General features: G+C 37.4%; 1 protein-coding gene across 1 annotated transcript in view; it reads left to right on the top strand.

Annotated features, from left to right (window-relative positions):
• Window positions 1-496: 496 nt before the first annotated feature.
• Window positions 497-12,608, top strand: part of LOC131939876 (uncharacterized) — a 71,321-nt gene continuing 59,209 nt past the window's right edge. The window contains 1 exon segment of the mRNA XM_059298401.1: window positions 497-1,068. Within this exon segment, the coding sequence (XP_059154384.1) occupies window positions 931-1,068 (138 nt within the window). The 5' untranslated portion in view covers window positions 497-930.

Below are 12,608 nucleotides of genomic sequence, written 5' to 3'. Positions count from 1 at the left end.
AAAATGAATTATTTCTAGATCCAGGCTAGACCTCTAGACTAGTAACAGATATTAAAAGTCGCAGAAATGAGAGCGAGAGGAAGAGAGGGCAGTTCGCGATTAAGCGCTTTTTCGCCAGAGAATCGTATAAAAAGAATCCGAGAGCGACCTTATGAACGTAGTTTGTCTTCTGCCGCTACAACTCACCAATCGCATTCACCATCTCAACATAGTAGGGCCTAATCATAATTTTACATCACACCCCTCAAACGTGGACTAGTCCAAATTTCGAGGCAAGCCAGTGACAGATCAAACAAAAACAAAATGAACTCTTCCAGGGTTAGGGCAAAGGCTGAATGCTAATCTCCCTGCACTTTTTTGCATGGATCAGCGGGTATATATTTCTCCGCCGAGTTAAAGGAGCGCTGAGTATTTCTTCGAGATTCGTGTGGCTTTCTAGACTTTGTATATTTTCAGTCAAGTATTATGCAATTAATAACTTTGTTAAATGAAAGGTATTTAATTATTTAAATAAATAAAATATTTTTGCTTGTTTTTTCCTTAGCGTAAGGATTCAGTTATTTACATGAACACATCGGCTCAGCTAATCCTCTTAGGATTGGCTTTATCTTAGGAAGGTTAGGATAGGCGGTGGACGACAGTACCGTTAGCGGCAGCACAATGGAAATAGGCCACAATGGAAGGAGTGAATTCAATTCGAGGACGTAAATCTTTCTTTCCAGTGCAGTTTCTATCATTCTCCACCATGACATGTGAAGTGTTAATGAGTTAATCCGTAGCAACATATTGTGTTTGTGCGTTAGTGCTGTCGCCGACACGAGAGCCTTATCCATCTCAGTGTAAGGCTGACTAGTGGCGAGCGATAAATTGGACTTTCACACAGTCAGCTGTGTGCAAGCCGACCACTCAACTACACGAACAGAAGATAATATGGAGATGGAAACACTACCTGATACCGCATGGCCTACTGGTAGCAATAAATGTAAGAAAAATTTCACCGGTTCGTCGTTATCATCATCTACACACAACGGACACAGCGATGACGAAGAAATCGTGGATATTGACGACGTGAGTACTTTCCCATCCTTTCCTTTTTTAACTGGAGAATGAGGGTGAGTAGATCTAGAATCTAGAAATCTAGTTAAAACGCCTTTTAACGTCTGCTGCTTTTGTACAGTTTATTTTTTAAGCTTCCGACAGTTCGTGCAGCTTAAAAATTATTTTAGGCTTAGGGCACACATCTAAAAATTTAAGAGTGAGTAGGCCTTTTAATAATGGACTAGTTACTAGTAGATATGCTAGCCATTTTATGGGTCTGTACTGTAGTCTGTCAATAGGCCTATAGTTTATTTATTATTAGGCCTAAAAAATACATATAGGCCTATGACGGCCTATGTCTTCGACTCTTCGGGAATTTTACTTTTTTACTTCTATTATAATTTATAGCACCCCTGTCCTAAAATAAGTAACGCTCTATTACTATAAGACCTACTACAAAATATGTATTCAAATTAAACATATATTCCTAAAATCTAGTAACGCTCTATTACTATAAGACCTACTACAAAATATGTATTCAAATTAAACATATATTCCTAAAATCTAATACTAATTGGAAGGTGATGTTTTTTTGTTTTTTTTTTTTAAAAAAAGGCTTAAAATGAAAACCCAAACGATTCATATTTCATTTAAACTTAAAAGAGTACAAAATTGTCAACATCGCGTGGCAGTGTTAAGAGATATTTATGAAATTAAAGATCTAGATTTAGATTTAGATCTATAACTATAAGCTATGGGTCCACTGAACCTAATTATAAAATATTTTCATTTTATACAGCCTAATATGTTACTAAACAGACATGTCAAAAAATATATATAGGTCTATTTGTGTAGAATACATCTATTTCCAATAGGCTTATTATTTTAAATAAAAGTAGGTCTATTTATATATAAATAAAAAATATAAAATAGTAGCTAAAAACATTTTTGTATAACTAACATAATACATAGAATGTTTACTTGGTTTACATTATAAAAACAAAATTATTAAACAATAGCGTGTTACTTCTGGCCTATGGAACTAATATGAACTATACTATTGATCAAGATCTAGGCTATATGAAAGATAACAATAATACTTCTGATAATAGCCTGATGAAAAAAAAAAACAACTCTTTTTTTTTTCACTAGTCGTGATCATGATAAACCAAAATAAAATAAAAACTGCACTAGGCAGCGAGTAACGATAGAGCGGGGCGGGTAAGTTGTAGTACTATCTCCATTGAGACGGGCCGATAGATTGATCAGGAATCTCTACGTTTCCTCGTGGTTTTAGATGTGTACCACGCGTGTAGTCAGTTGCTAGGCAAGCGATGTGTTGGGGATGCTGTGGGTGGAGTAGGTAGTTCGTTCTCCTACCTCAGTATGTCTGTTTTAGATGCGGTTACAGTTTATACAGTGTGCGGTTTGTCTAATGGTCAGTTTTAGATGTGTTTACGTTTTGTGCTATTTGTTTGATGGTCAGTTTTAGATGTTTTACAGTGTGGTCAGTTTTAGATGTGTTTACGTTGTGTGCTGTTTGTGTAATGGTCAGTTTTAGATGTTTTACGGTGTGGTCAGTTTTCGATGTGTTTACGATGTGTGCTGTTTGTGTAATGGTCAGTTTTAGATGTGTTTACGGTGTGTGTTTGTTTGATGGTCAGTTTTAGATGTGTATACAGCGTGTGCTATTTGTTTAATGGTCAGTTTTAGATGTGTATACAGTATGTGCTATTTATTTTATGGTCAGTTTTAGATGTGTTTACGGTGTGTGCTATTTGTTTGATGGTCAACTTTATGTGTTTACGGTGTGTGCTGTTTCTTTAATGTCAGTTTAATGTGTGTACGCTGTGTTACAGTTGATGGAAGGTGTAGCAGTCAGCATTGCGCCCTGTAACTTGTGGTGGTCAGCACCGGACCTTTTGTTGTGGTCATGTATCATTTATCTCCTATGTGTATGAGCCGGTCAGTATTAGTGGCCTCCCTTGCCCTCTCGCAAGCAGGCACAAACTTTGGGGTCAGTTGATCGGTTTGGCTGTAGGCCTCAAAACAAACACACTTTATTTTAGAGTTTTAGTATCGATTAGCCGTACCCATCATTTTTGTAAGCATGCGACTGGAATCGTCAGTGACGTTACTTCAATCCTTAACACAAGCCATTCTGTTGATAAGTACTAAGACTATAAATTTATAGTGGAATTCTTCTCTGAGGGTTGTGCTGGTCTAATTAGGTTAAGCTTGTCGGGCACTACAAATTACACCAACTTGTGACTGGCACTAAAATAGATGTTCTTGTATATCAAAATTAACACAAAGTATTGCTTTATGCAAAGCGTTCTCAGGTTTAAAAAATGTACAAACTAAGCATAAAACACGGCTTTCGACCCAAGATCATCGTAAAAAAGATAATGCACGTTTCTATCGGAATCGCCGTTTAAAAACGTATTTTTAGCAAAAATCAGTAGATATCAGCATCTATGAGGAAAAAAACAACTACAAAAAAAAAAAAAAAAAAAAAAAAAAAAAAAAAAAAAAAAAAAAATAAAAACCCATAAATTAAATAAATCAAACTAACTACTGAAATACGTGAAGGGATCCGAAAAACCGTGAATTACTGAATATTGTAAAATCATGCTATATTTTAGTTGGATATCATGCATTTACATGAAACTAATTAGGATCGTAAACACAATGAGTTAATCTATGTTGTTTATGTAAGTATTACAAAAATCTGAGCTCATGCATCTGTAGGTCTACGTATAAATACATGCCATACTGGAAACGATTTGTACAATTCAACTGACTCCATTAGAAAAATAAAACAAGAGAAAAAAAAACAACAACAAAACAATGCACAGATCAAATACCCCTTGTGGTCTTTCTCGTAGACCACTCACCCCCGGTAATTTTTACAAATGAAAATAAAATCCAACTAGGAAAAACAAACGCCTAAAATGTTTTCGAGAATACCCCGCATAGCTGCGGAACATAAAAAGTACACCCTGTGACCACAGTTTCTTTCAGGCATTTCATTGGGGAGGGATCCGTCCCCCCTCCCCCAACGAAATATAATTTATATAAAAATATATAATTTTACCGGTGTCCGCCCCCGGAAAATTTACCCTCCCCCACTTTCCCCCAAATCTGAAATGCCCTCCCCCACCGGAGAGAAAAGTCTGAAAGAAACACTGCCAATCAATGACAAGGCTGGTATATCATTTTGGTTTTGCCTTGATAGAAGTGTCTTATTGTTTGTGTCTATGTGATTGGGGCAATAAAACACTTTTCTAAAAAAAATTTTACTGGACATTGGTTAAAAAATAATTATGCATATTGTTAAAAAAGTGATTTCGCTTCCTCTTTTATTAGTTAAACATCAATATTATTTATATTTGCTTATACGTGTTTGAATATAAAAATACCTATACATCAATTACGAACTCGATAAGTAAAAAGACTTACATAAAGTAACCATTATCCCACAACCACAGACAGTGACCATTATCCCACAACCAAAGACAGTGACCATTATCCCACAGACAGTGACCATTATCCCACAACCAAAGACAGTGACCATTATCCCACAACCTCAGACAGTGACCATTATCCCAAACCACAGACAGTGACCATTATCCCACAACCACAGACCGTGACCATTATCCCACAACCACAGACCGTGACCATTATCCCACAACCACAGAAAGTGACCATTATCCCACAGACCGTGACCATTATCCTACAAACACAGACAGTGACCATTATCCCACAACCACAGAAAGTGACCATTATCCCACAGACCGTGACCATTATCCTACAAACACAGACAGTGACCATTATCCCACAACCACAGAAAGTGACCATTATCCCACAGACCGTGACCATTATCCTACAAACACAGACAGTGACGATTATCCACAACCACAGACAGTGGCCATTATCCTACAACCACATTATCCCACAACCACAGACAGTGACCATTATCCCACAACCACACCCCGCCCCTCTGTTAGACCTGCTGGACACCACCGCCGTCCCCTCCCCGACTTAGTAAGACGAAACCATTTAATCAGTGGCGGCCTTGACGCAGTGTCGGCCCCGATAATCTCCCAGGCCGCCACACTCAGCAGATATCCTGGGCGCGTTAAAACCGAAATCAAAGCCGTTTCATTTTTTGCTCACTTGTTTGTGCCAAGCCTTGACAAAGTGCTCACGTTGTGGTGTAGTTATCTAACGCTTGTATCCCTAACTTACTCTAGGATAATCACATCGGTTATTTCCCTTTACTTGTTGCAAATGAAACGGGGTTAAATATTTAAGTTACTTTATCCTTTTCTAAAATTTCGATTTAATTGACAAGAAAATTATTTTAAAATAAGTTAAAAATTTACATATAAAATAAAAAAATACGGTTGTTGGTTCTAAACCTCCTCTCATTTATTGATGTTCTGTGCAACAGTTATCTACCCTTGCTCTAAAAAGTAGCACGTAAGTTTGTTGCTCTTCAACGTGAGAGAATGTAATGACAAAATATATTTGAAAACGTTTATGCACAAATTCATCTACTTAGGAACCCTAACTACCGATAGGAATTACACCTCAAGTTTCTGTTTTGGTCGTTTTCAAAGTCATATCTCTAGTTTATAAGCCGGGTGTTATTTAACTCTTATGCTGTAAAAGTCATATGTTATCATATACACCCTAAGTCAGATTCTGTTCAGTGTTGTTATTTATAACATTACAGCAACATTGGTATCACCCATGTTATTGCTTACACCCCCCCATCTGTTGGCTTGTATGAACCCCCCCCCCCCATCGGTTGGCTTGCAAAAACCTACCCCCATCGGTTGACTTGCAACAACCCCCCCCCCCCATCTGCAGTTTTGCAACCATCACATCTCCCCATCACAATTAAATTTTATGACCCCAGTCTTGACGTCTCCATCAAACAATAAGGATATCAGGTGAACCGTTACCCCCACCTCCCCACACCAGCATGCGCCGACGCCCTTGTAAGCACCGGACAAATGCCCGCATTACGTAACCTGATATTTGACCAGTGACAAGTGAACGGTGGTAATTTTATGGTAAAATATGGCCAGCTCTTGGCCGTGTTCAAACGCCACTCTTATCGTACCGTCTTGCCGAAGATAGAACTAAGACATCGCGCCACAGCTGGCTTGGGAGGTGTAGGTACTCGCATTACACTTACACAAAGGCTGATCCGATTACATCTGTTTTATGCTGCACTATCTATACATAATTATCACATACACATACATACACACACAGTCATATATATATATATATATATATATATATATATATATATATATATATATATATATATATATATACATATATATATATATATATCCATACATACATATATATATACATATATCCATACATACATATATATATATACATATATCCATACATACATATATATATACATATATCCATACATACATACATACATATATATATATATATATATATATATATATATATATATATATATATATATATATATATATATATATATATATCCATACATACATATATATATACATATATCCATACATACATATATATCTATAATAATAGTTTCGCTGTCTGTCTATCTATCTATCTATCTATCTGTCTGACAAGAACGCTCTAGAGAAAAGACAAGCAATTTAAAAACATGCATAGTAATTCGAAAAACGAAGTATGACGTCGACACATTTAGCGCACAGAGTAGAAAATAATCTCAAACCCAGAGAGTGCACACAGTTATATGACGTCATTGATTATCGTGTAAACATTCAATACAAAGGCAATTTGGTCTAATCTAAGTGGTTTGCGTGAAGAGTTTCTTGCATACAATTCTTCGGGTAGGGGCGAAGCCCCACCCCCCGCGTAAGAACGTCTGAGCCCCCCCCCCCCCCCCTCCCCAACTCAAAAGAAATTTCTTCATCGATACTCTATAATAAAATTACCGCCTAATTAATGTGTCTAATCTAAAAAGTGGTTTTCTTGCAATTTCTTTAATGCAATTCTTCGGGTAGTGGCTAAGCGCGACACCAGTGTTTCTTTCAGACTTTTTCCTCCCCGGAGAGGGGTGGGGGTAATTGAAATTTTCGAGGGCGGGGTTAGAATTTTCGGGGAGGGGGGGCGCACACTGGAAAAAGTATATAATTATATTTCGTTGAATGGGACGGTAGACATGTTTTTTTTGGGAGTGGGGGGGGGGGGGGGGGGGTGGGGAGTGGGGGGGGGGGGGGGGGGGGGGGGGGGGAGGTGTGAGTGGGGGGGTGGGTGGGGGCGGTGGTTTCCTCATCGATACTCTATAATAAAATTACCGCCTAATTAATGTGTCTAATCTAAAAAGTGGTTTTCTCGCTATTTCTTTAATGCAATTCTTCGCGTAGTGGCTAAGCGCGACACCAGTGTTTCTTTCAGACTTTTTCCTCCCCGGAGAGCGGTGGGGGTACTTGAAATTTTCGGGGGCGGGGGTAAAATTTTCGGGGAGGGGGCGGACACTGGGAAAAAGTATATAATTATATTTCGTTGAATGGGACGGTAGACATGTTTTTTGGGGGGTGGGGTGGCGGTGGGTGGGGTGGGGGGGGGGGGGGGGGGGGGCTGGTGTGTGGGGTGGGGGGGGGGGTGGGGGGGTGGGGGGGGTGGTGTGTGTGTGGGGGGGGGGTGGGTTGGTTTTAGTTTAGAGAAAAGAGACAGCACTATCAACCTAGCGCCCGGTGTATCCTTCCTCAACGGGCCATTTTTCTCGTATACATATATCCATACATACATATATATATATACATATATCCATACATACATATATATATACATATATCCATACATACATATATATATATACATATATCCATACATACATATATATATACATATATCCATACATACATATATATATATATATATATATATATATATATATATATATATATATAACATACCTTATATATACATTGCTTATATATATATATTTGTATATATATGTATATATATGTATATATATATGTATATATATATATATATATTTATATATGTATGTATGTATAGGCCCTATTTATTCTAGTAATAGATATGAGAGCATATTCAGACTCAGTCTGAATCATTCATGGTCTATAAAGCTCTGGATGATATGATGGTGTATGTTAATTTGTATGGGCGTATCTTCTAATCTAAAACGAGTTAACCGAAGGAGATAAAATATATACGAGTGTATAGATTACCATGATTTCCTATCGATAATCTAGTTGAACAGACGTTAGTAACAAAAGCCGTATGATCAGTGTCAAAACGGAGCATATGTGACGGTAAAATGATTGAAAGTCCACAGTACAGTTTGAATGGGCTTTCTAAAAAAGACTTCACGTTTTTAAAACGAGAGAAAATGCCAGACTCCTCCCTAAAATGACGTTACACATTAGTCTATCATCCTCTTCAAAATTACTTTTAAAAAAAGAATAACCGGCGATTTAAAAAAAAAAATTAACAAAGCTGGGTCATTATTGAGTTTAGTGATCCATTTTTGTTACAATTTATTGAATAAATTCTGTTAAAAACGCGAAATAACAGCTCTTTTTAACATGGCTTTCTTCTTCCGGCACGTTTAGTTTAATATAAAACATATTTAGTTGTTGGAGTTTTTTATGCAAATACAATTTAGCTAAAAAACAACAACAGCAACAAAAAAAAATCCTCCCAAAAAAAAAACAATAAACCCGAAGTAAAGTAGTTTGTATACCAGGCCAAGCGCTAGGTAGGACTCGAACCCACTCCTCCCAAATACCTGATCCGCCTTGCCAGCGTCTCGCCTGACCCTGAACTCATTAATTTAAATATATGTATGACATGTTGAAGAGGTGTGTTACCAAATATTATTCGTTATTTACGTCATCAAAAGTTGCGTTCTAAAAAGTAGTGTCATAGTCGAGCTATTGTTTCGGAAGTATTAACAGGGCGTGCTTAGGGCCGGCCCTTAAGCAGCAAGACTCTGTGTGGGGCTCAAGTAGGCACATAAGTAGATCTGCTTAAAAATGGTCAGATGACCCTTGCGCCTTAATGACCCTCGTTCTGCGGATAATATTTCAAGTGTGGCACGAGTAATTAAAAAAAAAAAAAAAACTGCACGGAGAAACAAAATTTGGAAATCTGCAGAAATTTTTGATATGGCAAAATATTTTTTTGAGTTACATATTGATTTTAAGTGAATTTTTTTTTGGAAGTTTCATGTTGATTTTTTTAGTAAAAATGTACAAACAAGTTTTATGTTGATAGTTAAGAATTTTTTTTTTAAGATTCATGTTAATTTTAAGTAAAAAATTATTTACTTTTTGTTTTGCGTTCATTTTAATTACAAATATTAATATAGTTTCATCCTGATTCAAAAACATTTAAAAACAATTCTGTTTTTAATTCTTGAAAATATTATTTAAGTAAATTCTTTAATATAACAACTAGGTTTTCACTAAATGTATTTTGTGTTTAATAAGTGTAGACTTTTGAATCGAAACATTGAATAGATAGTCATATGTATCTCTTTATTGAAGAGCCTTCTCAACTACATTTGAACCAACGTCAATGGGGGAGGGGTGTGTGTGGGTTTAGCTTGATTAGTACCCGTTAAACATCAATCGAACCCCATGTTTATTATTACATTTCATAAAGTATTATCTAAGACAGGGATTTAAGGGCCCTCAAATTTTGCCTCACTGGTTGCATCTTGCCGCTCCCCCCCCCCCCACGTATATAAAAAAAATATATATTGCTAAAATATTACAACTATCTTTGAACGTTTTTATTTTGTTTAAAAAAATGTAATGCTAAGTTGTTCTGTCAGGTTAGTATTTTGAATTATTTTTAATTTTCGCCTTAGCAATCAAATATCACGAGCGAACATCACGAAATATTTATTGCATGATGGAGTAGGCCTACACAGAACAACAAACACCATTTTCAGCAAAATGTTTTTACTAATAAATTAGGACTAATAAAAAGTTATCAAGTTTAAAAAGTGTCGCTTTCATTTATTCGGGTACGTTTTTATCAACAGTAGTTCGACAAGAGGTCACAGGTTTCCGACTAGACGCCTGATATTTCCGACTAGACGCGGCAGATTTCCGACTAGACGCCGGATATTTCCAACTAGACACAGCGGATTCCCGACTAGACGCCGCCGGTTCTCAGTCTAGAAGTGTGTCAGTGTGTCCTCGTATATTATTCCATCACCTCAAACAATTACCACAGTCGGACCCCCCCCCCCCCCTCCCCCATTGAAGAAACCCTTGAGTGGCTGCAAGTATGGCGTCACCCCCGAACCCCCCAACTAATTGTTTTCTAATGACACCAGCGAGTGTCCTACTATCACACCGCTGCACAACCGACCGCACTCAGGCCACAACCAACAACGGCTACCAATTTAGCTGCTTTTTGCGGTTGTTGTGCTTTTTGTTTCCCCGGCAGCGGCCCCTTGAAGGTAATAATTGGAGATCGGCTAGCGACCTTCTCCCATTGACCGCCGTTGTCAACGCTGTCCCCTGCAGAAAGGGCCAGCCAGCGCTGTAAGCATCTCACCGAGTACGCACATCCGGCACTTATGTATAGCCACTACGGTACCTTCTTAACAAAGCCTGCTTATGAATTTTAGCCCCGACGCGTAATTAATTAACTGCCGAATATATTATCAATTCGCCTTTATGAGTTATGAATAGAAATGTTTATGTTTATGAATTAATCTGTATTAATTACTACCTTTAAGACTAACGCAGACCGTGACAATTAGGTATAGGGCTATGGATTATTCGCTATAACTTGATATTAAACGGTTGTTTAAATATTAATTATACTTTTTAATCACAACATAAGACGCTTCATTTCTTTTGAAGTGGGAGAGATATAAGATTTTGATTATGATTAATTCATTAAAATTTTGAAAAATTTATATTTTTAATTTTTCACGCACCCTATCCCCCCCCCCCCCCCCCCCCCCCCCCCCCCCCCCCATCCCCTTCCCCTCCCAACCACGAATGAGCGGACGGGGAGTGGAACTAATATGATACATACATTAGGCAAGTTACTGTTTCACTGAATCGCGAGTACACGTGTCTTATAGCTCGGCATGTTTGTAGTGGATGTGGGGCTTGAAGGTTTATTGTCGTGGCTTGTTGGCCGACTAAATAGTTTCAATGTACAACTTTCAGCCAAGTTTTAACCACACCAAAAGCCGACTTTGTGCTGTTCTATACACTTCTAGCCTGGATTTGATCCTGCGCAGTTAAAGTTTGTCGATGTGTTTTGTTATATTCCCTAGAGTATCATCGGCTCACACTAGATGTGGTTCTGTTTTTGAAGGTCAGTTACTCATATATCTTCTCCACCTCATTTTGTGCTTTAAAACTCAGTTTAAGAGAGAAATTGACCGTCGGAACTAACGCTCAGTAGAATAAAATCCGCAACTGAATTTAAAAAGACTTATCATTATCTTCTAGCACCTATGGACATTTACTTGAATCGTAAATCGAGATTTGAACTTAAGCTCACCGTTTTGTAACCGAACACCCTACCACGTTGCCTTAGTGTAAACATACTTTTGCTTACTATATTTTATGAAGGCTGAATCATTTTCAAATAAATTTTAAACACGAAGGAACATAAAATGTTTAAAACTTTCATATCTTTAGAATTTGCTTCCATTTTGAATAACGTTTACAAAATGCATCTCAGCGACTTCATTTTGAACGGACTGCGTTTATTTATTTTTCCTAACATTGGTTTCAATTTGTGTTTTGTATTTCGATTATTTTAAAGAATTGAAATCATAATACTGCGTTGATTTGTTTACTTTTTGCTGACAATGTTTGTGGAGAAACACTCTATGTGTTATTCTCTAAAACTAAATGTAATTTAAAAAAAAAATTGTGTAGACTTAGGTATGTTAGTATTTGATTTTACACACTCTTTTCCCTTTCTAGAAAATACATTTGTTCTTTTGTTTTTAGGAGCATTAAGTTTTACTAAAGTAGTTTAGTCTTTCTCCCGCTTTATAAGTCAAGTTTTACTCCTCTAAATATGTTAGTATATTAAGCTATAATCACTATAATAAATTAGTATTTAATTTTGTTTCGGAACCAATTTTTGTCGACTTTAAAAGTGCCTGTAGTTGAAGTGAATTGTTCCCGAACCGGCGTATCTTCTTGTGTTGCCAGCAGAGTTTCTTCCAGGCATCACTTCGGGGGGGGGGGGGGGGGGGGGGGGCTTAGCCCCCCCGAAATTTTTTTACCGCCCCCCGAATGAAATGAAATTTATATAATTCATATAGAAAATATATACTTTTAACAGTGTCCCCCGGAGAAAAAAGTCTGGAAGAAACACTGGTTGCCAGGATTAAAGCATGTAGTAGCGGACTAACCCAGAGGACCTGGCGGAATGTTTCTTGCTGGGGAGAGGTCTTTGGTTCCAAGACTTACCAGAGCTAGTCGGCTCTCTCGGTGGCAGGACAAATAATCGCAAGGGCAAATATATCAAGGGCAAAAGATTTTTTGAACCCCGCTACCACA

Source organism: Physella acuta, unplaced genomic scaffold (genome assembly GCF_028476545.2).
Source record: "Physella acuta isolate Inbredline_101_S28 unplaced genomic scaffold, ASM2847654v3 ptg000298l, whole genome shotgun sequence".
Taxonomy (NCBI): Eukaryota; Metazoa; Mollusca; class Gastropoda; family Physidae; genus Physella; species Physella acuta.
This window is presented reverse-complemented; position numbering and strand designations above follow the sequence as displayed.